The 25,057-nt window shown below is 42.5% G+C and overlaps 1 protein-coding gene and 1 long non-coding RNA gene across 6 annotated transcripts in view; one reads left to right on the top strand and one right to left on the bottom strand.

Annotated features, from left to right (window-relative positions):
* Window positions 1–25,057, top strand: part of LOC117366931 — a 166,202-nt gene that overhangs the window by 12,431 nt on the left and 128,714 nt on the right. For both annotated transcript variants that reach the window (XR_004540664.1, XR_004540663.1), the window contains exon 2: window positions 15,605–15,752. This is a non-coding gene — a long non-coding RNA (uncharacterized LOC117366931). The remainder of the gene's footprint in view (window positions 1–15,604; window positions 15,753–25,057) is intronic.
* Window positions 1–25,057, bottom strand: part of LOC117366926 (probable cation-transporting ATPase 13A4) — a 93,174-nt gene that overhangs the window by 7,260 nt on the left and 60,857 nt on the right. For all 4 annotated transcript variants that reach the window (XM_033958968.1, XM_033958971.1, XM_033958970.1 and 1 more), the window contains 13 exons: window positions 22,126–22,282; window positions 20,082–20,199; window positions 17,836–17,960; window positions 15,569–15,732; window positions 14,631–14,759; window positions 13,066–13,145; window positions 9,139–9,181; window positions 8,451–8,560; window positions 7,816–7,912; window positions 5,142–5,214; window positions 4,151–4,322; window positions 3,771–3,991; window positions 584–672 (listed from right to left, as the gene is read on the bottom strand). In XM_033958968.1, the coding sequence (XP_033814859.1) occupies window positions 584–672; window positions 3,771–3,991; window positions 4,151–4,322; window positions 5,142–5,214; window positions 7,816–7,912; window positions 8,451–8,560; window positions 9,139–9,181; window positions 13,066–13,145; window positions 14,631–14,759; window positions 15,569–15,732; window positions 17,836–17,960; window positions 20,082–20,199; window positions 22,126–22,282 (1,578 nt within the window). The remainder of the gene's footprint in view (window positions 1–583; window positions 673–3,770; window positions 3,992–4,150; window positions 4,323–5,141; window positions 5,215–7,815; window positions 7,913–8,450; window positions 8,561–9,138; window positions 9,182–13,065; window positions 13,146–14,630; window positions 14,760–15,568; window positions 15,733–17,835; window positions 17,961–20,081; window positions 20,200–22,125; window positions 22,283–25,057) is intronic.

Here is a 25,057-nt window from a genome sequence, read left to right as displayed (position 1 = left end):
CCCTGTTTTCAGTATAACACAGATATTAGTTTGTTTCATTCATTTGTGATTTTTATCAGATAAAAGCTCAATACACTTCCCCCTCTGTATTTGCAAATTCCGTATCTAGGGATTCGCTTATTCGTGATTTTAAATCAAAAAATGCATTTTCATTTTTCAGGCTATTTTAAGTCCTGTAAGCCCCCACTTAAGCCTTACCTGGTAGTGTAGCAGGTTTTCGGGGCAGGAGCGATCTTCCCACGCTCCTGCCCCGCGCAGATTGCTCACAGGAAATGGCTCGAGAGACTACGGGAGCTTAAGGCAGCCACTTCCTGTGAGCGATCTGCACGGGGCAGGAGCGTGGGAAGATTGCTCCTGCCTGAAAACCCGCTAGACCACCAGGTAAGGCTTAAAGGGGGGCTTTCAGGGCTTAAAATAGCCGAGGGAAGTGGGGATTAGGGGAAGAACCGGCCCGAATATTATTCGCGGTTTTTTAATATTCGTGAGCCGGCTCTGCCCCTAACCCCCGCAAATACGGAGGGGGAAGTGGAATATAATAATGCAGGATGAGACCAATTTTGTGCGTTTTCTGCAATAACCTTACCTCCATGATGGAATAGATGCTTTCCATGTCTGTAAAGAGCAGGAACATACAAAGAGCAAGCAGTGATCCCAGGAGAAATGAAAATATATCTGAAGATATACAAGGCATATGAGTGTCAGAGGTTTGTACACATCTTTTACCAAATCATATGAAACAGAAACGTTTTCTAAAGCCAGATGAAGACGTCCAGTTTTGCATGAAAAATCTTGGAAAAAACTGCATGATTTTTTTTTTTTCTTATATAGAGTCTTCCATATCACACGCTGGCTCCATTCCTCAGTGGCATCACTCCACTGGCCAAGAGCGACATCACTGGAGAATTGGCCCAGTCGATGATTTCACTGAATCACCGACTGGCCCAGTTCTTCAGGAAACATCTCAATCGCATCACATTATGTCAGAGCGGCTTACAATAACAGCAAAACGAAAGGGAACGGAACACCAGTACGACAAGGAAAGACTTAAAATCAAACGTTTGTCAGCTTCAATCAAGGAGAAAAAACAGGGGCGGCAAAACCACACGAAAAGTAGGACAGAAAAGGCAGAGCATGGGAAAAGCCCACAAAGTATCCGGATGAGACCAGGAGTTCACCTTAAAAAAAGATTTATTAAATTTAAAAGGTACGGCAGCAGAGTGCAGATGTTAATACAGTAAGTATACAATAGGACCCAACACAGTCTGTGTTTCGGCAGCTTCTGCCTTCCTCAGGAGTCCTCTAAAAATGGTGCTGGCCACGTGTCAACAAGACAAAACAAAGAAAATCTAACAGGTCTGCAGTGAAAGTGCAGAGCAAATGGACAAGGTTCCTGAACTTTTAGTTAAGTCAATAAAATGTTGTTTTCCCAAAAATTTGGTTCTCATTTAGAAGACAGGATCCGACACGGTCCATGTTTTGAAGAAACACTCCTTCCTCAGAGGTCTGAGATTTTCAGTACTTCACTAGTCGAGAACCATATGGAGTACAACGGTTTTGTATAAATGCCTTACGTCGCCTGTCACTCACGAATTGAATACAACATAAGAACGTAAGAAATGCCTTCACCGGATCAGACCTTAGGTCCATCTAGACCGGCGACCCGTGCACGCGGAGGCTAAGCTAGGTGTTCCCTGATGAATCCCTTGCTAACCCGTATCCCTCAATGTGATTTGCAAGAAGGTGTGCATCCAACTTGCCCTTGAATCCCCGAATGGTGGTCTTTGTCACAACCTCCTCCGGGAGAGCATTCCAAGCATCCACCACTCCCTGTGTGAAACAGAACTTCCTGACATTTGTCCTGGACCTGTTGCCCCTTAGTTTCAGTCCATGACCTCTTGTCCATGTCACATTTGACAATGTGAATAACGATGTTTCTTGCTCTATTTTGTCAAATTCTTTTAGTATTTTAAAAGTCTCTATCATATCCCCATGCAGTCTTCTCTTTTCGAGGGTGAACAATCCCAGTTTTCCGAGCCGTTCCTTGTAGCTCAGATTCTCCATACCTTTTACTAGTTTCGTGGCCCTCCTCTGTACCCTCTCCAGTAGGGTTATATCCTTCTTCAGGTAGGGATACCAGTGTTGGACACAGTACTCTAGGTGTGGTCTGACCATTGCTCTGTAAAGCGGCACTATGATGTTAGCCGATCTACTCGCGATCCCCTTCTCTATCATGCCCAACATCCTGTTCGCTTTCTTGCTGCTGCTGCACATTGAGCCGACGGCTTCAGGGTCCTGTCTATCAGTACTCCCAGGTCCCTTTCTTGTTCGCTCTTGCCCAAAGTCACACCATATGGTTCTCGACTAGTGAAGCCCTGAAAATCTCGGACCTCTGAGGAAGGAGCGTTTCTTTGAAACGCGGACCGTGTCGGATCCTGTCTTCTAAATGAGAACCAACTTTTGGGGAAAACAACATTTTATTGACTTAACTAAAAGTTCCGGAACTTTGTCCATTTGGCTCTGCATTTTCTCTTCGGTTTCGCTAGCCACGTGTCAATCACGCATAGACGCCGTTAAGAGAATCACGGCTTGCGTCTAACATAGGCACCGGTAATGTAGGCCGGGGTTTTGCAGACCTACAATACTGGCGCCTATGTTTGATGAGAATCACATCTCCAGAGGTGCCTAGCAATGGTTAAGGTTATTTCTGCTGCAAACTACATCTGCTTTGACCTTAGGCGCCATTAAAAACCTCCGTAGATGTGATCTTGGTGCCATCTTTTGCAGGCGCCTACATTTTTTTTAATGACTTTTTAAATTGGTTTTAAACAACCCAGTCATTTACTGTGCCAAATATAATGATTTAGGTGGTGGTAGGGTGCTTACTACCGCCTAATATACTGCGCCGTTTAGAGAATTTGGGCCATTTAGCATTACCCCCTCCACTCTACTGAAATTTTAAAGGTTGTAGGCCAACTGAAACAAATGAGCCTTCAACGAGGTCCTGCCTCTCTCTCTCTCTAACCAGCGAGACCGCTGTATTCAATGTATCTCGGAACTACCGAGCAGCGTGTTATGAACGAATGCATAACATCAGTGGCATAGCGAGGATGAGAGGCGCTTGGGGCGGTGACGCACCTCCCCCACCCTCTTCTCCGCCCCCTCCACACGCTCCTGCCCTGGCCCCTCCTGCCGCCAACGCGCCACTTCCCTTCCCCCGTACCTCTGTAATGTTCCTGGCGCAAACAGCAACCCCCAAACTGTTGCCGTGCCGGCATCAGCTCTTCCTCTGCCGTCACTTCCTAGGAGCGGGTCCAGGAAGTGACATCAGAGGAAGAGCCGATGCTGGCATGACAGCAGGTTGGGGGTTGCTGATCGTGCCAGGAAGGCTCACAGTCATTCGCGCACGGGACAAAGCCGCGCCGACATTTGAGCCCAGACAATTGGGCGCAAGACTCCAGCGCGCTGCTGGAAAAGTTAATTTTAAAGAGCTCTGATGGGGGTGTGTGAGGGGGGAAACCCCCCCCCAGTTTACTTAATAGTGTTCGCGCTGCCATTGGGGGGGTTGGGGGGTTGGAATCCCCCCCATAATAGAGGAAACTTAACTTTTACGGCGGCGCGGTAGAGTCTTGCACGCAATTGTCTGTGCCGAAATGTCGGCGCGCTTTTGTCCCATCACCGATTAGATACAATATCAAATTTCCCGGGCAGTGCTGGATACCTCTGCTAATATTTAATTTTAAAAAACATAGCTTCCACATGTGACTACTTACAATTCGTGTATATCGGTTGCCTGAATGGCTTTCCTTTGGAGAACACAAACGCCATGATGATGAAATTGACGGTACTCAACAGCCACAACGTGGTGGTTTCAAAACTTTCATGGTTTTCCTTGACTTCTCTCAGAGCCTCATTCACAGTCCTGTTTACGTCTGCCGTGGCAGTGGTGGCAAATGGGTCCTCGAGCGTACTCCCGTTGAATGGTCTACATGTTCTGCGGAGAAACCAGAGGCCCTAAAGTCAAGCATTAGCTTAAGCAGCGAAGCAGTACCAACCATTTATAACTGTTGCAACAAAGTCTGTGGAAAGCATGACTGACAGTTGAGATTTTCAGAACTAGAACAGTCCGAGTGATAAAGACAAATCATTTTACCTGGAGGGGGCGGAGGAATACCACGGTTGCTGCTGGACCACCAAAAAGCCGCAGGACTGCATGGCAAGACTTAAACAGACATGGATAACCACCGAGAGCAGCAGAGGCGGAGAAATGAGTTGCGCCGGAGGTCGGTAAGGAGCCAGCTTGGGGTACGCATGGTTCAAGCTCACTAAAAGAACACAGGGCATGCAAAGATTTCTTTAGCATGTACAAGAGACTGGCATCGAGTCAAACGCTGGCCACTGCACACATGCGCACGCAAAGGATTTACAAAAATACCCCCACTTGTCTGTTGCCAGGTATTCAGTAGATAATTGATACAGTTATCCATTTATCCAAAACTAAGGAGGGCAGTTATCGAGGGTGACCCGTCAAATGCACGCAGGACAAATGCACACCGCCCTATGCCTTCCCTTTGCACTCTGAGAAGGGGTGTGGGGGGGAACCCCTCCCCCCCACTACACTCACGCTCTCATTGAGAGATGTGGAGGGGGGGAAGGAAAACCCCCCCACACTAAACTTACAACTCCTGCTCTCCGCTCTAAGCATTTCGCCCTTCCCGTTTCCGCCCTTCCCATTTCTGCTCTGAGGGGGGGTGTTCAGTGCCAACGCGATCTGAATTACCCACTTACAATTCCCCCTCAACAATTCCCCTCTCTTCACGCACGCACTTGTCGGTGCGTGCATTTGATAGAATGGAATTATCAGCGCACCAATGTCCGGCGAGCTTTTAACGGTGTACCCAGTAATGGTAGGCTACCAATAATATTTTCACTGTTATCCCCAGTAATTAGTAGCTAAATCTTATTGCATAAAATGCGACTTGTGCAAAAATCATCTCACTTAGAGGTAAAATCACAGGTCTTAATGGTAGCTCATGTGGATAACTAAACTCCCGGGTGCCCAAATGATTCAGATACCTTATGAATTCAAGATGCTATGGAAGGAACTGTATACTCGGACACTTGCACGCTCGTCTTCCACTTACTTGTCAAGCACACTAAGATGGTGACGACCACGTCTTGGATCAAGAACTGATAATTGCCCAGAATCTTTAATTGCTAGGGTAAGAAAATGCAAACCCTGGTTATAATATTGCAAACAATCTCCTTAGCACGCTTCCTAATTCTGCTATACAGGAACCTTAGCAGCAAAGATGTAGGGAATAAGGGTTATGGAACAAAAAGGGGAAATGGCCAGACCAGATGGCCCTTTCGGTCTTTAACTGCTGTCACATGGAAGGGGGAGGGAGATTTTTAAGCAATTTTACCTGAGAAATTTATTTTAGGTATTTATATACCTATTGTGGACATAGAGCAAGGGTAGGGAACTCCGGTCTCGAGAGCCGTATTCCAGTCGGGTTTTCAGGATTTCCCCATTGAATATGCATTGAAAGCAGCGCATGCACATAGATCTCATGCATATTCATTGGGGAAATCCTGAAAACCCGACTGGAATACGGCTCTCGAGGACCGGAGTTCCCTACCCCTGATATAGAGCATTAAGAAAATATTTTTTTAAAATACATATGATACATATGATAAAATTCTACAAAATTGGAATGAGGAGTTGGGAATTCAGATTTCTCTTCTTGATTTTACTCAATCTATTAATAGACTACCAAAGATTATAAAAGGGTATGTTTGGAGAGAATGTACTTATAGAATTTTGCATAGGGCTTATTTTTCCCAAATTCAAGCTTTTCATGCAAATTTAATAGATACTCCAATTTGTATTAAATGTAATAAAGATCCTGGCACATTATCTCATGCTTTTTGGTTGTGTCCTTTGATCAACTCATTTTGGTCTGCCATCCTATTATTTTTGGGTTCTTTAAGGGGTAATTCGATAGTGGGTTGTCCTAGGGGAATCATTTTTGGTAAAGCATCAGCTTGTGGGGTTTTTGGCCAACTAAAATGTCTTTTATTTCAGAAAGCCTGTATGATTCTTAGATTCAGAATCTTTCACCAAAAATACGAAGTTTGGTTATCAATGATTTATTATGAAAATTAGGTTTAATAATTACATTCCAGTTATTTATTTTAATTCTTTATTTTTGTCAACTTTCATCCAGGGTGAGGGATTTCATTTAGGGAAAGATAGTGGGTAGGGGATGGAATTAAGGGGGGTGTAGATAAGATTGAATTAATTCATATGGAAATACAATTTGAAAGAATGATTTAAATTTGTATGAAATTTATTGTAATTCTTATTGTATTGAATGTATTTTTGTATTATCCTATTGTACTGATTATTTGATTCTTTCAATAAAAATTGTTATACATAAAATAATAAGAAGCATTACAACATCATATTTTTGATGCATATAATGTGATTGCTTTATAGTATAAATAAAGATCCCAAGCAAAATAAGGGTTGATACATATCCAATGCCATTTCTGAAGGCGCCGGCCGATGGAGGCGCCGTTATCAGAATCTGGACCTAAATGTTCAGGTATGGCACTGACCCCTACCTAGACAAGTAGCTCTGAATACCGAGCCCTCCATTTTTAGCTACAGAACTGTTGTCTCTGAACCATGGCGTCTACTGTTGAACTTGAAAATCCCTTGCACGTAGCTGCCCATTAGGAATGTGCACAGACGGAGAAAAAGTTGGGTTTATCTTCATTTTAAACGAAAGTTTTGCAACTTTCCTGTTTTTATCATGGTTTTTTCAGACATCTGTGTCTTTCACATACATTGTATGCGCGCATGAACACTTTGTGTGCGTAGATTGATTGTAAATTCATTCGTTGTTGGGTGCCCAGGTGAACAAGTGATTTGCATGTCATTTAAATTTTGAGCTTCTAGAAACCCTTAAGGACTCTGTGACCAATACTGTCCGTACTCAATATCTAACAAAAATTGGTCCACAGTCAACATTTATTCAAAACAGGAAAAAAGATTGAAAAGGACAGATTGCTAATAAATAAATGATCTAGAAAAATTGTTATATATATGTGACTATAAACCCCAACCCTTAAACAAGATAATGCTGTCAAGTTTGTTGTGGATTTGTATATATTTTTATTTTTTAACTGTAGTTTTTTATTTTTTATATTTATATATATATTATTTATTTTTTATTATTTATTTTTTATTTGTTTAATGGACTGATGTCCATTAAACAAATAAAAAATAAATAATAAAAAATAAATAATATATATATACTGTAAATATAAAAAATAAAAAACTACAGTTAAAAAATAAAAATATATACAAATCCACAACAAACTTGACAGCATTATCTTGTTTAAGGGTTGGGGTTTATAGTCACATATATATAACAATTTTTCTAGATCATTTATTTATTAGCAATCTGTCCTTTTCACTCTTTTTTCCTGTTTTGAATAAATGTTGACTGTGGACCAATTTTTGTTAGATATTTAAATTTTGAGACACCCGTACCGATTCTGTGCACACCTATGAATGCATTTCCCTAGGAATTACCCAGACCCAGCTGTACTCGTGCATTCTACCAAGATTCTCAGCCTCATTGCGTCATATTCTCATATTTCAGAAACATCTGTGTTTATCAACAGCTTTCTTGAATTCTATCCTAGTGCTTCCCTTCCCTTTTATCCCACTATACTGCCCTATCTCACTAAAGATCACATCTTCACCTTCATATAACCTAATAAGGAAGATTGTTGGCGGCTTACCCAATAAAGCAGCAGAAGACAAATGAACTGGATCATAGCGTAGAGTGTCATATACTTAAAGACGCAGAATGAAGTCACAAGCGCGGCTCGCCCTTCCCTGTTTAAAAACAGAAAAACAATGGTATTTCAATCGGGGGCATAGCGACAGACAGGCCTGGGCGGGCCTTGCCCAATCCATCTCGGCTCAGGCCCACCCAAGGTGCAAGCATGTGATGACGCCAGGGCCAGAGCGCAGCGGTGCTACACATGCAGCCCAGCACGCTGTCTCCGAGGAAGGGCGAGTTGCTGCTCACCACAGCCCCAGCTCCAGAGGTGGGAGGCAGGCAGGGCTCACTGGCGTGCTCACGCAGTCTCACTCCTCCAGGGCAGGCCTACCCTCTCTGGGTTCAGGCTCGCCCAATATCGAGCTACGCTATTGCTCTCAATATTGTGTTTTCAATCACTAAGGACATGCAGGTTCCCTGGAGTTCTGCACAGCTCGCCTGCTCCTCATTATTGAGAATGTGATATTCAAACTGCACCACCTACTGGCAGGACTGCAGGTGGAGGACTGTTGCACAGCTAAGGGGGAACAGTTTTTTCTAATCATTTTCTGTACATATGCCTGTATAGATACAGAAGGGATTTGTACTTACTTGATGAGTTGTGGGACACACGTTATATTGGGAGTTTTTGAGGTGAAGGGCGAAGCCACCGATGCTTCCTGCTCTGACAAGGAAATCCCAGCATGGGCCATTTTCAGTGCCTGGAAAGTGTTTAGTGAATGAAAAGAGAAACGTGATCTCCGACCAGGCTGTTTAAATGATCAAACAAGTTATGAATGCTAGAACATGGAGGTCAGTTTTCTCAAAATGCTCAGAGTCTGATATTCAGCCAGCGACAGTGAGCATTTTGCTTACTACTGGCAGAATTATTCCTGGATATTCAAAACCAGGCCCTGGGCAGGTTTTGGCTTTGACTATCTGGTTATTTTTAAGCTGGCTAACACTTAGCTACTTGAGTCGATATTCAACACTTAAGCAGCCACGGGCTAGCGCATAAAAATAGGACAGACTTTTTTGCAGGCCCATCAGTGCACTAAACCTGGCTGCTCAAGGGCTGGAAATCAGCTCTCAAGCAGCCAAGCGCTGACTCTGTCCCTGGAATATCTACAACATAGCCGGCTTTGATTGCTAAGTATATCCGGAGAATGGAGGAGTGGCATATTAGCCCTACCCCTCATTCATTTTGGGTGACTTTCTGCAACCTGGGCACCTTCGGGGACTCAGGCTCCAAAACAATCCACTGCTAATTTAAGGGATTATAGAATTAGCTTTTACTTACGCCGCAGTCGTTGGCACCATCTCCGCACATGCAAACATAGTAACTACAGAGAAAAGAAATCCCAGAAGAGGGATTCAGAAAATTAAAAAGGTCACTGTTAACTAAAATCAGCAAAGTAGGCAGCTACGGATTTTATATTTCATTGGCCTTCAATACGTATTTGGAGAACCCACCTGTGGGATATCAAGTTAAAATATTCTGCTTACACATTAGTGGCCAGATTCTATAAATGTGTACGGTAGATGTAAAGCCCAATATTGTTCAAAACGCTGTCAATAATTGAAAAAAAATCCAAAAAAACCAAAAAGCAGCATATAATATTATTTGAAACTTATCTTATATGTAAATTTTGTTTAAAATCTTCGGATCTTGCCAACCACCAGCCAATTTATTCTTAGGCTTTTTTTTTTTTTCTTTAGAGACATACGCCAATAAAAAAAATAAGCCTAAGCTTAAAAAAAATAAGCCTAGGCCTAAGAATAAATTGGCTGGTGGTTGGCAAGATCTGAAGACTTTAAACAAATTTACATATAAGAAAAGTTTCAAAGAATATTATATGCTGTTTTTTGTTTTTCAGATTCTATACATGGCAAGCACAATTCCATGCTATCCCAAGATGCATCTAGAACTAAAATTTGCTAATGAGCCAATTGGTGCAAATAATTGGGTGCCGACAATCAATTATTTGCATTAATTGGCAACATGTTTGACTTGCACGCTGATCTTGCTGAGCCACTGGTTTTGCGATCGTCGTTACAGGATCAGAAGGTTTAGTAAATCTAACCCTGAATGAGGTCAAACCAGAGTCTTATATATCTCCTCTTTCCTACTGGCTGTTCCTCTCCCTATGCACCCAAGCATCCTTCTAGCTTTTGCCGTCACCTTTTGATGAGATGAACATTTGACCTTTTGATGACTGTATAATCTGAAACGTCTAAGCCAAATATTTTCAAAATCTACATACGAGTATATTCGAGCAGCGCAAGTAGAGCGTTTACAAAGGGAGTCATCAAAAAATACATAAAACCAATATAACACAACCAATAATGTTCTAAATCCAGCCTACACTACCAACTACCCCTTAGCAATTTAGATAATGTCCAATCTATTCCTTAAATACTTCTTCATATCTCTTCAATATGTACTTCTTAAGATCATAGCAATTCTTATGTAATCCGCCTTGAACCGCAAGGTAAAGGCGGAATAGAAATCACTAATGTAATGTAATTGTCAACTTTGATGGTGGCAGGATCCACCACAAATTTGAGATAAGTAGTGCCTTTCAATTAGAATTAGGAGAGATTTGTCTTACGTGCTTTATAATATTTTGAAAGAAGATATTTATAGCTATTATTTTGCGGGTAATAAATTTAAGGATTATAAATAAAGACTAGGTAGGAAATGGGTAGAAGGTGGTGGGCATATCTATATAATAAAACCGTAGGCGGCGCATGCGCAGTCTTATCAGCGTGCTTCCATGATCCGTATGTCCGTGGCCGCCAAGACTGCAGCATGCCCCGCGCTTACTACGGCCCCATGCGCAGCTCAGTTCGGCACGGCGGTTTCCCCAGATAGGGGAAGTCGAAAAACTCACTCCCGACGCGCAGCTGAGTTCGGCACGGCGATTTCCCCGGTTTCCCCAGATAGGGGAAGCCGAACTGCTCACTCCCGTCTCAGCGGCCTGCACATCGACGATTCAACCCCCTCCCCCCCCCCCGGGGCTGCCTAAAGAAACAAAGTTTCACGGTGCTTGGCCCGCCAAACAATTCCTGCTGTTGCCGAAATTTGCCCCACCGTTCCTTCCCTTCCTCCATCAGGTCAGTTCAACTCCGCCTATGTTAAAAGGAGCTGCTTTGAAATTGGAGCCCTGCCGCCACCGTAACACGTTCCTCTCTGCCAAGGCAGAGGGGAAAGTGCTACGGCAGTGGCAGGCCTCCGATTTCGACGTGGCTCCTTTTAACATTGGTGGATTCACTACACCTGATGGAGGGAGGGAAGGAAAGGTGGTTGTGCGGCGCGGGAAGGGGGCGGCAAGGGACTAAGTTGGCCGGTAGTGCTGTTTTTCCATGAAGGAGGAACACGTGAAAAGAAAACAAAATAAAGAAAACGTTGGCCCCCGCCGAAGAAGTGGAATGTGGAGGAGGGGCGCGAGGAGCCGGAGAGCTGTATGTAAGTGTGTGCGCGCGCGTGTGTATAGCCAAGGAGGAAGTGCAGCAGGAGCAAGGAGGTGGGGAGAGTGGATTTCCCCTACTTGGATGTCAGTAAAAGCTTTGGTCCTGTGATCCTCACTCTTTTCCTGGGGCTACTGCTGGACAGAGGGGGAGCAGGACATAAAGGAGAAGAGCTACTGCTGGACAGGGGGAGGAGGGAATGGGAGGGGTGCTGCTGGACAGGGGGAGATAAAAGGAGAAGGGCTACTGCTATATGGGGGGAGCAGGGAAAGGGGGAGAGGTGTTGCTGGACAGGGAGGAGGTAAAAATAAGGGAGAAGGGCTGCTAGCACCCGTTAATGTAACGGGCTAAACAACTAGTATGATTATAAAATATATACAAGACAGGAATACATATATATTTAAATTGCTCTTCTCGTCTGTTAAAGGGATTAAAACCCTAGGTAAATTCTCACATTCCTTAGCCTATTCCTTGGTAAAAGTTTGGAACGATCTTCCCTTGATTATCAGAACATCATTATCTCTATCACTTTTTAGGAAAAATCTGAAAATTTATCTCTTTCAGAGATTCTTAACTGAGGACTGATCGAATGTTTTGAAAATTTTTCTGTTACCTTCATTATTGTTTTATATTATATTCTTTTAAACTTTGTTAACCGGCTTGAGTCCTTGCTGGAATGATCCGGTATATAAGATGGAAATTTAGATTAGATTAGATAAGAGGTTCTGAAGATTGATGTCTGTATGAGATGATATGCCCACCACAGGTTAGAATAAAAGAGAATATCAATAGATATATGTAGAAAATATTTATTGGAAATAAACAATAATTTATATTGTCATTATAACACTTAAATTTACTCATAAAATTGGTATTTTAATGATTTGCTTTTAATCATAGGATATATGGGGTTGATGCTCATAAGGCTTGTTTCTGTAATATCTTGATGATACTTAGCGTTCCTTTAACTAAGGTGCGCTAGGGCTTTAACGCGAGGAAAAAAAATTGGAAAAATTTAAGAGCAAACTCAAAAGCTTTCTTTTTAAAGATGCATTTAATGACTAAATAAATTGCTCAGGAATTTCATTTTATCTTTATATCTTTTGAGAGTTTTTGTCCTTCCCCTTCCTATTGTTTTTGACCTTAATTGTCTTTCTTTTTATTAATCAGATTGTATTTTTTTCCTATTCTTTCCTCGTGTTTTATTTTGTTTGCAAAGTTGGTTTTTATTATGTTTCGTAGATTTAGTCTTTTCTGTTAGTTATGTTTGTCTCCCCTAACTTTGTAATTTTATCGATTTGTTCATCGCTTAGAATTTGGAATAAGCGATTAATCAAATTTTATAATAAACTTGAAACTTGAAGCGTAGAGCGCGGTGTAGCATGCGGTAGTTTCCTGCGTGCGCTAAAAACGCTAGCGCTCAGCATAACATGAACTGTCTAGGTATGCTTTACCTAATTTTCAACGTGGGAGTAAATAAGCATTTTCAGATTGTAAATTAACCCAGATCAAAACAATCCATGGACCTTACATCAGCTGTTTCTGTAGGCTAAAACTACACACCTAAAATCTGAAAATTCAGTTCTTTGCTTGTAGTTTAGTCACTGAACCACCATTACCCTATGAACTGATATGTTTTGGGGGGCTTTAGCTGTTACCCAATGGGAGATTATCAGCTCAGAAGATCCATCCAGCTAACTCCTAATTCCTTTGATAATTGTCCTTCCCACAGTTGTAACTTAACAGTGGTTCTTACTCTAATTTCTGAAATTCTTCGATAAGGCTCGATTTCTGCCCAGGGGACATTCGAGCAAATATTGCTCCATTCACCAGTACCTGAAAAAATAAATAAATGTTTAGACTCCAGGGTGAAGACACTAATTACTAACTAAGACAACTGATCACTATGGAGCATTATAGGACTAAAACGATTGTTGAAACGAATTCACGTTTTAGCAGCACAGTTTGAGGAAAATGGTAAGAGATGCCTGCAAACCAGGGATGGGCTGTTGTTTGGAAAGACATGATAGTATCCTCTTTGGAAATAGCATGTACTTAATGACATTGTCTCCTTAATGACAAAATGGCCTAAATGACATGAATAAAATGAAAATTCCTGTAAACGATATGAGAAACATCAAACATAAAAATGTCCAGCTTCCCATCCCTACTACCGGCAGCTGCATTGGCTGCCAATGGAGGCGCGCGTAAAGTTTAAATTTGCCTGCTTCTGCTTCAAAGCACTACACGGACTTGCCCCTAAATATATAACTGACCTTTTCGTCTTCTCAGCCAACAGACACAAGAGAAGCTCACATTCCAACTTCGTTTCCCCCCCAGTGAGAGGTTGTAAACTGAAAAACCACCATGAACATCTTCTCTCGCACCAAGCAGCATCATGGGGTAAAGACCTAGAACAATTGCTTTCGCCCACTACTTATGAGGAATTTAGGAAACGTCTGAAAACGCACCTGTTCCTAAAGTTATCTAGACAACTGATCCTCTCTTCTCTCTCCCCTCTAGAGCGATTAACTTGTTCTATTGATCACTCTCTCCTCAAAAATGGATTTCCTGTCCTATTAACCCTCTTTCTTCCTCCCCTCTTAAAGTCAATCAATTTGTACCTTTGCTTAATCTTTGTCAACCGCATAGAACTTCACGGTATTGCAGAATATAAGCTGTTATTATTATTATTATAACTATGGCCCTGATTCTATAAAAAGTGCATAGTGTTAGGTTTTTTAATTGGTTCAGTGCCATTAAAACCCAATTGTAAAACATTTAATTTTCAGGTAGGTGCCTAACTATCAAGATGCCATGGAGACATCTACTCTGAGATGCCTACCCAAAAAGTAGGCATGCTTATGGGCGGAGTTTGGGTGTAGATTGCCATAGGCATTGGTGTCAATGTTAGATGCCAATAAATTAAACAAAACCACAAAACCTAGTCTAATATACAGATGCCTACTGGTACCTAAGTCGAGTTAGGTGATTCTACAAACAGTGCCAAATAGTTGATTGACAACATGTGTGGCTGAAGGCAGGAAGGAGCAACCCACTTGGAAGGAGGTAACTGACTGCTGACCTGGAAGGCTAACCTCTGACGTCAGATCTGACATCGGAGGGAAGCCTTCCAGGTTGGCTTTGGCGAAGGGGGCTATGCAGGTGGAGGGCATGGGATCCCTAATGGTGGCCACTAAGGAGGAAGGTGGTAGGAGACCCGCACAGTGCCACATACCCCTTAGGGTATGTGTACCCTGTGTTGATAAAGACCACAGGGAAGTAAACAGTACATCACAAATTGAGAGCCTCCAGACTTGCCTTTGGTAGCAAAGTGTTGAAATGCTGAATAATCACTTGATATGATTTCCCACTCATGGCAAAATAGAAGTTCTCTTTTCCGTTCCTCTCATGGGATCCTCCTTCAATGTTGATGTATATGTTCTTGTCCTGTAGTTGTGCAAGTAATACAGTATATTATGTAATTACATCTTATGGTTTATTGTTTATTATAGTTAAATACTTCATCTTTCCTGAGGACATAACAAAGCAGTGAACCCTAGGCGATAAATCTAGATCTGAGAGGAAAGAATGGCAGTTGTCAAATGAAAGGAAATAAAATCTAATCTAATCTAAGGCTTGGCTTTCTATACCGAGTCATCATTCTGAGAAAGTTTACAATAATTAACTTAACAAATAAAAACCATAAAAAATAAGACTAAATTTTGGGAAATTAATTTTCAAAGTGTTTAGCAAATAAACTAGTTTTTAAAGATTTGCAAAAAAAATTGAAGTGAGCCGGAACTCCTTAAAAGAAATGGAAAATCATTCCAAAGTTGAGAAAACTTAAAGATCAGAGATTGACTAAAAATCTTGACTCCTTTAATCCCTTTTTTGGAAGGAAGAAATAATTTAAATTTTTGGTTACCTCTTGCAAAAGAAAGTCTGTAAGGAAGGAAAGTAATAGGAGCAGTAATATATTACTTTTAAAAGTATGCATAACCACCGTTGAGTAACTTACTTTCCAAAAGTAATATAAAACAGTCACTAGTTTTACTAGGAAACTGGAATATGTTACAGTTACTAATCTAGGTAGGTTACTGTAAAAAAATAATGTATTATTTGTAAAAGTAATATATTACCAGTAATATATTACTCTCCAACAGCCCTGTACACCAATAGAGGTTCACAGTTTCTTTAATACCCCCAAATGGCTCCAGCACTTGTATTATCAAAGGTGAAGTATGAAGCATACATACATGATTTCCGTATTCATTCTGTTTATGTTCTCCCAGGAGTTTCCAGGAAATACTTGCTGGACTCAATCCTGTGGGTTCATTTGCTTCCACCATGATGACCTTACCATCGTCAGAAATCAAGCCGGAGGTTTTGGCCACAGTAATAGCTGTCTTAAGGTTGTCACCTAGGAAACAAGTCCAGACGGTAAGGCACCGTTGCTATACTTTGAATATAGGACCATTATTCATTTTTTTTTTCTTTTTTATTGATATTTCGAACTTTATAATGTATACAATTGAAAAATCTGAAAAACTATATGAAAATACATTATTATCATCAGAATGATTACATTTAACAATTTTTATCCCCTTCTTATCCTAATTATAAAACAATAAAAATGTATATTATACTATCAATATTGTAAAAACAAAAAAAATAAATTTACTCTTCCAAATAAATAGTCCACCCTCCACTCCCCAACCCACCCTGGATGTGCAAAGGAATCTAACAAAAAAAAAAAAAAAAAAATCGCATTATTCCTCATGTTGGTCAATATCCCCAGCTTGACTTCTCCCTTTAGGCTTAGTATGAAACTTGAATTCATTGTTTTGTCAACCTTCTGGAGGATGAACTGTAAAGTGGGCATTAGTAAGTCTCACTGATTAGCAGTGGAAGGTTATATTCTTTAGTCTTCTGGTAGCAAAAACTCATTACATCTTTTGTAGGTTTTTGGATATCTCCCATCTAGTCACTAAGAGGGCAATTTTATGTATTAGGTGCCAGGAACATGTGGAAATGACCGGATTACAGGCCTATGAATAGTAACATAGTATATGACGGCAGATAAAGATCTGTGCGGTCCATCCAGTCTGCCCAAGAGTCATATTCATTCTCAAGGCAACGTTGAACCAACAATAAGAACATAAGAATTGGAGTCCATCGTGCCCAGCAGTCCGCTCACACGGCGGCCCTTAGGCCAAAGACCAGTGTCCTATTTGAGTATAGCCTCACCTGCGTACGTTCTGGTTCAGCGGGAACTTATCTAACCCTTATCTAGTACATTATTACATTTTACTTGCTAAGTTCCACTATAAGATGTCTTCCCCTCCCCCAAAGAGATATACACGACCTGCACTCATACAATATGAATGTGGTATAAACTAAGTGGCTATGTACTAATCTAGAAAATGGAGCCCAAAATGTGAGGATGCATAGTTAGAAGGCTGACCTATACATGAGTGGAGTATGGGCAGGTCACACAGCCCAACCAAGAAGAGAATGACGTGGATGTGGTTCAATCAATAATCTGAAGCAATGTCAAAATATAGAATTTTGTTTCTACAAATTGGCACTTAATAAAATAAGATAATACTCTTTTCAGCTACTGTGGCTCAGAATTTAGGAAGTTGGTTGGACTGAACTTTCAGCACCCCCTGGTATGTACTAAAAGTGAGCCAAGTATAAGACAATCAAGCCATTGTGACATCACTGATGAGGTTGACTCTTATTGGTGGAATGAGGCATTATGATGTCACAATCTGAGCTCTGTTTACCAGACACTGAAATTCTTCATACTAGGAGGGGGGTGCAGATAAATTCTCAGCCCAACCAAGAAGAAAACGACCTGGATATGGTTCAATCGATGATCTGAAGCATGTCAAAACAGAGAATTTCATTTCTGGAAATTGACACTTAAAATAAGATAATACTCGTTTCCGCTACAGTGGCACAATAACACTCAGAATTGAGGAAGCTGGTTGGTCGGGCTGAGAACTTTTCAGCACCCCCTCGTATGTAATAAAAGTGAGCCAAGTATAGGGCAATCAAGCCATTGTGACATCACTGATGAGGTTAGTTCTTATTGGTGCAATGAGGCATTATGACATCACAATCTCAGTTTTGGTTCCCAGAGACTGAAACTCTTCACACTACAAGGAGGCACTTGAAAGTTCTCAACCCAACCAAGAAGAGAAGGACTTGGATATGGTTCAGTCAATGATCTGAAACAATGTCGAAACAGAGAATTTTGTTTCTGCAAATTGGCACTTAACGAAATAAGATAACGCTCTTTTCAGCTCCAGTGGCAAAATAACGCTCAGAATTCAGGAAGTTGGTTGGTTGGGTTGAGAACGTTTCAGCACCCCCCTCGTACGTATGTAAATTATAGACTACTATAATTTACATGTGGTTTTTAGCAATCTAGTCATTGTCTGAGGTAGGATGCTAGACTTGATGGGCACTTGGAATGGCCAACATGGTGCATCTTATGCTCTGTGACCTATTGTACCTGTAATCATGACCGTCCTGATCTGAGCTTCGTTGAGCTCCTCTAAGACAGGCTTCGTTTCCACCTTCAGCCGATTCTCCATTATCAAAAGACCAAGAAATTCCAGGTCAGACTCCACCTGTTCCCTTTGGAGCCAAAACAATTCTGCATGAAATATATTTCCACAACAAAATCCACCTTCAAATAGATCATTGCACTTCTTCGTCACTCACTGCATCTAAATTAATATAAAAATTGATACCACTAGCAATATTGAACTCCTTTTACTAAAGTGGGCTATGAATTGGTGCATGCTAAGAAAGTAATTCTATAACTGGGTGCCAGTCATTTGTGTGGATATATGCACAGAATACTAGCACTTTTGCAGCTACATATACAGTACACTTAAGTGCATAAGTGATCTGTAAGAGTACACTTAAATCATATGGAGTGGCTATGCAGAGGGAATTCCAATGCCCAAGTGTGGAATTTCTATACTATTTTACAAAAAGCTCTGAAGCTTCTCATAAAATAGAACCAGAGTTGCATGGCCACAGTCCCTCCGTGACCAGAAGATGCCTCCGTTTTAGAAAGGTGGATGTGGGGTGAGGAGGTGACCCTCTGGTGTGGCAAACCTTCCGAAGCTGGAAGAATGTGCATCGCCTTCTGGCCTTAAATGTGGGAGCCCTGCTCCCTCAGCAAAGTCAGTCCCCATCCCGACACAATCATCCTCAAACCTACAGTGTTGTATGAGTCTGGAAGCGCTATAAAAATGATAAGTACTAGCAGTAGTGAACATCTCTGACATTGTCAGCTTTCATCCCAGCAAGAACAGCCCCCCTCCCCACCCCCCCAACTTGAAATGAACAGCCCCCCTCTAGACACCTATAACCTTCATCCTGTTACCAACAGCCCTCTCCTCCCAGGAAAATCATTCCTTCCTTCACCAGAGGCCCCAAAATGTGGGCCCAAGCCTGCCTCTTTACCCCCCCCTTCCCAGGATCTAAAGCCCCCTAAATCAGCCCCTTCCTACCCTCCACCCCACTGACTCAGTCCCTTGACTTACTGTGAGAAATTCCCTAACTCCTATTTGTCCTGTTTGCCTGTTTTAATTAGATTGTAAGCTCTATTAAGCAGGAACCAGGGATAACATATAAACATGATGGCAGATAAAGGCCAAATGGCCCATCTAGTCTGCCCATCCGCAGTAACCATTATCTCTTTCTCTCTCTGAGAGATCCCACGTGCCTATCCCAGGCCCTTTTGAATTCAGACACAGTATCTGTCTCCACCACCTCTTCTGGGAAACTGTTCCATGCATCTACCACACTTTCTGTAAAAAAGCATTTCCTTAGATTATGCCGGAGCCTATCACCTCTTAACTTCATCCTATTATCTCTCATTCCAGAGCTTCCTTTCGAATGAAAGAGACTCGGCTCATGCGCATTTATATTACGTAGGTATTTAAACGTCTCTATCATATCTCCCCTCCCACCTTTCCTCCAAAGTATACAGATTGAGATCTTTAAGTCTGTCCCCATACGCCTTATCACGAAGACCACGCACCATTTTAGTAGCCTTCCTCTGGACCGACTCCATCCTTTTTATATCTTTTTGAAGGTGCGGCCTCCAGAATTGATTACAATATTATAACTTTATATAGCATATATAATTCTTTGTAACAGGTTTAACTATACAGAATTCTATGTTGTTTGTAACCCGCCTTGAACTCTGATTAATGAGGATTCGGTAGGGTATACGTTTGCACATAACATATCGTAATGTACAGCGCTCCGTACATCTAGCAGCGCTGTAGAAATATGTCGTAGTGATTCTGGAGGGGTCCTTGGTGTTGAGTCCTGCACTATTGAAGTAATAAAAGTCTGTTTGTGTGACCACCGCCAATAGCTGCTGGTTTTTCGTCTATTCCGCTGTTGCTCTTTTTGGGGTTTGATCTATGGGAAGTGTGGGGGGGGGGGAGGGGGAGGGTTGCTCTTCTGTTTGTTTCCTTCATTTATTTTATTTTGACCATTAATAACCTGCTCTATTTCAGCAATTCTAAGTGAGCTTCAAAGTCTCATGCCCCATCAGGTGAAGGACAGCAGATAATAGGATAAAATTAATCTGAGCCTAAGAAATAAGCCAAAAGAATAACAAATTACTTGACTAAATAAATGCATCCTTTGATTAGAGCAAACTTGCAGGCGGTACGTAAGAAATGAAAATAAAATAAATGTGCACACACAGGACGTAACAAATGTTCTTACCGTGTTAGACTGGCCACGCCGTCCTGTCCCTCTTTTTCTAGTGTTTTGTAAGCCAGGCCGATGACTCTGAGACCTTGTGCAGTGTAAAACTGGAGTTCTTCCGAAAAACTGTTTGGAACTTTTCAGAAAAAGAATCCAAATATTAGCCTCGATGAGAATGGCGAGAGGCTCCACCCCGAGACGTCAACTTTCTGTCAATGCTCATTCGCATCAGCACTTTCAATTTGGTGACAAATTCATTGGAAAGAGTCTTCGTGATCCGACTGAAAACCGACCTCCTCAAAGGTGACCTGAAGTATATTCAGGAAAACATCTGGGCAGGAGTCTGCCATGCTGGCCCTCCTGCAATGTTCAGGGGCCTTAATTCTTAGACTCTAGATATGGTTCCCCCAAATTGGGTACTGATCCAAGATGGCTGCCCAATTAAATTGGGTGATTGGGTGTTAATTGTCATCAACTTAAAATTGGAAGAATATTTTGGTATGCAATTTAGTATACCGGTAAATGCAAGCCCATAACAGGAACAGAAACCCCATGTAAAATACAACCAGAAAAACAAACAAGTGGGGAGTGGCATAGAACAGTGTTTTTCAACCTTTGTACACCTATGGACCAGCAGAAATAAAAGAATTATTCTGTGGACCGGCACCGGTCCGTGGACCTACGGTTGAAGAACACTTGGCTAAGTTGTGGGCCAGACCCCGCCCATCTCTACCCAATCTCCACCCCAGACTCCGCCCCCATAATAGTACTAATTGCACCTTGCACGTCCCGTGCCTCATCTGGAAGCCTTCCCTCTGACGTTACAAAGTCAGAGAGAAGGCTTCTGTTTCAGGCGCAGGATGCCCGTAGGAGCCACTGCCCTTGGCTTTGTGCACCGAATCAGTTAGGAAGAGGGAGCTGGCTCGAAGATAACGCCGCATCGATCGCACCGTGGACCGGCGGTTGAAGAACACTTGGCTAAGTCGTGGGCCAGACCCCACCCATCTCTACCCAATCTCCACCCCAGACCCCACCCATCTCTACCCAATCTCCACCCCAGCCCCGCCCATCTCTACCCAATCTCCACCCCAGACCCCGCCCATCTCTACCCAATCTCCACCCCAGACCCCGCCCATCTCTACCCAATCTCCACCCCAGACCCCGCCCATCTCTACCCAATCTCCACCCCAGATCCTGCCCCCATAATAGTACTAATTGCACCTTGCACGTCCCATGCCTCATCTAGAAGCCTTCCCTCTGACGTTGCAACGTCAGAGAAAAGGCTTCCGGTTCAGGTGCAGGATGCCCGTACGAGCCACTGCCCTTGGCTTTGTGCACTGAATCAGTTAGGAAGAGGGAGCTGGCTCGAAGAAAACGCTGCATTGATCACACCATGGACCGGCGATTGAAGAACACTGTTTTGGGCCTGATGCACGTGCTGGCCCTGTGGACTGGCAGGAAATTTCTGTGGACCAGCACTGGTCCATGGACCGGTGGTTGAAGAACACTGGCATAGAACACATCAGCCTTGAACCAAACAATATTTACTCATATAGAGACTCCAATTAAAATACACATAAAAGTGCAAGGATATAAATAAATTCTCAATGCAGTGTCCTTAAAATTCAATGACTAGTTTGTAGCTGCTTTTATCTAGGGTTACCAGATTTTCCCGAAGGAAAATCCAGACCCAAGGCCACGCCCCCAGGCCTGCCCGTGTCCCACCCCCACCCCCTTAACCTGTTCGTGCGTCGTGCTGATGTCACGCATGTTCACCTGACGTCTCTGTGTCACATCTGCGCGTTCGCGGATGCCTTCCTGACGTCGGAAGCTTTTCATATCCCGAACAAAGTGCCGGGTTTTGAAAAGCCGTCCGGGGAAATCCGGATGTCTGGTAACCCTACTTTTAACACACATGCACGCTCTTGCTAATTTTCAGACAGTAACCTTGCAGGCAGTTTGCCACAGAATATATTTTCTTAATGGATGCATGCTTAAAATGCTACATCGCTTGCACTTGTGCAGGATATCTGAAAGCTGCATGCTCATTGCATTCCTGTACCTGTTTCTGGTCTGCAAAACCTGACCACCATCTCCGGAGCTCCCTTCATATAAACTGTAAGGGTTTCCTCGTCAGTCGTCCGAGTGATCACCGACATCCTCTGCAAGGCTGAGGAAAAGGGAAACTGGTGGAGAATGGAAATTCCGTCCACTGGGACCTGGAAGAAAAAAAAAACCAGAAACATGCAAGATTGGAAAAGGCATTTGAAAAAAAAAGATGATTTTAAAGACGAGAGGTTGAAGAAAAGAGAACGCAAGAGGATCCTGATATCCAAAGCCGCTTAAGCAGGGTTTTGTTTTTCCAAGTTTGCTTCAGCTGTGCTGACATTTAGCTTTTAAAAGGGGGGGGCAGGGTTAGCCCCAGGCCAGGAGCCAACACAAATTTATCACAAAGAGCAGTGAAATTCAGTCACTCTCTGGGGAGTTTATGCATCCAAGTAAGAGCAGAGAATGCTTGTGGCATTCCACTTCTCCCTCCGTATTTGCGTTTTCGATTATTCACGGTTTTTAGCTTGCTGGCTCCTCCCTCCAAATTACATCAGCTTGCATAGAGAAATCGCTGATTCTAAGCGTTTTACAGTGAAAATCCCTGATTCCCAGCACGTTTTTCACCGTGTTTTGCCTCTCCTTCAGGAAAAGGCCGGGTCTCCCACCATGTTATTCGCGGTTTCACCATATTCACGATGGTTTTTAATAGAAAATAGCGAATAACATATGAAAAAGTTATTTGCGGTTTTTCTGTATTTGCGGTTCTGTTAATCCCCTATCACAGCGAATACGGAGGGAGAAGTGTACTTAAATGTACGTCACCGCTGAATGTACAAATAAATTAAAGCATCATCTGAAAACCTGGTTATTCTCAAAAATGTAACTCCTCCTCCCTCTCTGGTTAATCTAGTCCTAAATTTTCTCTTCATTTTTCCTCTTCCCTATATTGGAGTTCCTTTCTACCCTAACTCTTGTTAACCGTGTCAAGCTTTACGAATGTAGAGACGATGCGGTATATAAACCTAAGGTTTAGTTTAGTTTAGTCACCACCGTTGAACCTCAGGCCTTAGGTTACTTTTGTTCCATATATTTATTAAGCTTCTCAGAAACAAGATCCCATACATCAGGGCTGCCCAAGTCCGGTCCTCGAGATCTACTGGCAGGCCAGGTTTTCAGGATACCCACAATGAATATGCATGAGAGAGATTTGCCTGCACTGCCTTCTTGGTATGCAAATCTCTCTCATGCATATTCATTGGGGATATCCTGAAAACCTGGCCTGCCAGTAGATCTCGAGGACCGGACTTGGGCAGCCCTGCCAGACATGATGAAAACTAGCACAGACAAATTGACACAAGTAACAGGGAATAAAGATGATAAATATCGTCCAGGTAATAACTAGAAATCAGACTGCGCCAGTCCCAACCGCACATCACAGTACCGTTGAGTTTGGCTAAATATCTGGAGAAAGTCCATTGAGCGTGTAAGCATTGAATATCCTACCTCCCATTTTTATATGCTTCAATAGGGAAGCAGATAAAAACTAGGATCCACCTGGTTTGCTCATGTTCCCTACGTTCCGTACATTAAGCCCCCGTTTACTAAGGAATTCTATGAGAGTCGGAGCAGCATCAGAGTATTGAGTGGTCCAGGCCATAGTAGAAACCTCTACCGTGGCTTAGTAAAAGCGGGGGTTAGATTTTTACCAGTAGGCATCTCAGAGCAATATTCAGCCAGATGTTGACTGCGTAATGTTATTTGGGTAATTTACGCTTGCAATGCTTTGCAGATGTTTAGCCAGGCAGAGCTGAAAATTAAATTGAGCAGGAGCAAGTCCAAAATATGAAATATTCAATGCTCAGCGCTCAATATCTTAAATTATGCAGCTAGAAAACACAACCCTGGTGGTGACTCATAGAAACCTGACTGCAGATAAAGGCCCATCCGCAGCATCCACTATTTCCTCCTCTCCCTATTGGCTAAGGCTCTTAACACTTGCATTGTGATGTCACAGAACTTTCTGATTATAGAAACATGGAAACCTGATGGCAGATAAAGGCCAAATGGCCCATCCAGTCTGCCCATCCGCAGTAACCATTATCTCTTTCTTAAATTTGCTCATGGTTCACCTTAATCATCATCAATCTCATGCAAGTAACTTTTTTTTTTTTCACTGCTTTAACTTCAGTCTCTCTGTTCTGTCTCTCTAAAGGATCCACATTGTAGTAACATTTAACTTTTGTAGAATCCTTATGTTACTGCAAGTAGAGAATGACACGGGGAAAAAATATGTCCCCGTCACCGCCCCGTCACCGGCCCACCATCCTCTGCACCGCCCCGTCACCGCCGTTCCCTTCACCGCCCCGTCACTGTCACCGCCATCCCTTTCACCGCCCCGTCACTGCCACTGCCATCCCATTCACCGCCCCGTCACCGTCCCCGCTGCATCCATATAAGCCTTAGTACTGTAATATTTAGCTTATTCCTTTCTTATAAATCAAAGTTCCTGCTGCTGAACTAGAGAAAGAGATGTTCAGCTGGCAGGGCTTTGTTTATAAATTTTTATCAACACAACTAATATACTACTTTATCCTAAAGCAAAAAATAAATAAATAAATATAATTTTTTTTTTCTACCTTTGTTGTCTGGTTTCTGCTTTCCACATCTTCTCATTCAATTCCTTCCATCCACTGTGTGTCTTCTCTCTGCGTCTTCCATTTGCTGTTACTGTGCCTCTCCCTTCACCCCCCACCCCCTCCAATTGGTCTAGCACCCATCTTCTTCCCTCCGCTCCCCCATAGTCTGGCATCTGTCTTCTTCCCACTCTGTCTTCCACATTTCCCTTGGGGGTCTGTTCCTCGCCACCCTCCTTCAATGTCTGTTCTATTCCTTTCCACCACCACCCTTCCCTCCCTCCTTTACCATCTGTTCCTTTCTACTACCCT

Source organism: Geotrypetes seraphini, chromosome 9 (assembly GCF_902459505.1).
Source record: "Geotrypetes seraphini chromosome 9, aGeoSer1.1, whole genome shotgun sequence".
In the NCBI taxonomy this organism is placed as follows: Eukaryota; Metazoa; Chordata; class Amphibia; order Gymnophiona; family Dermophiidae; genus Geotrypetes; species Geotrypetes seraphini.
This window is presented reverse-complemented; position numbering and strand designations above follow the sequence as displayed.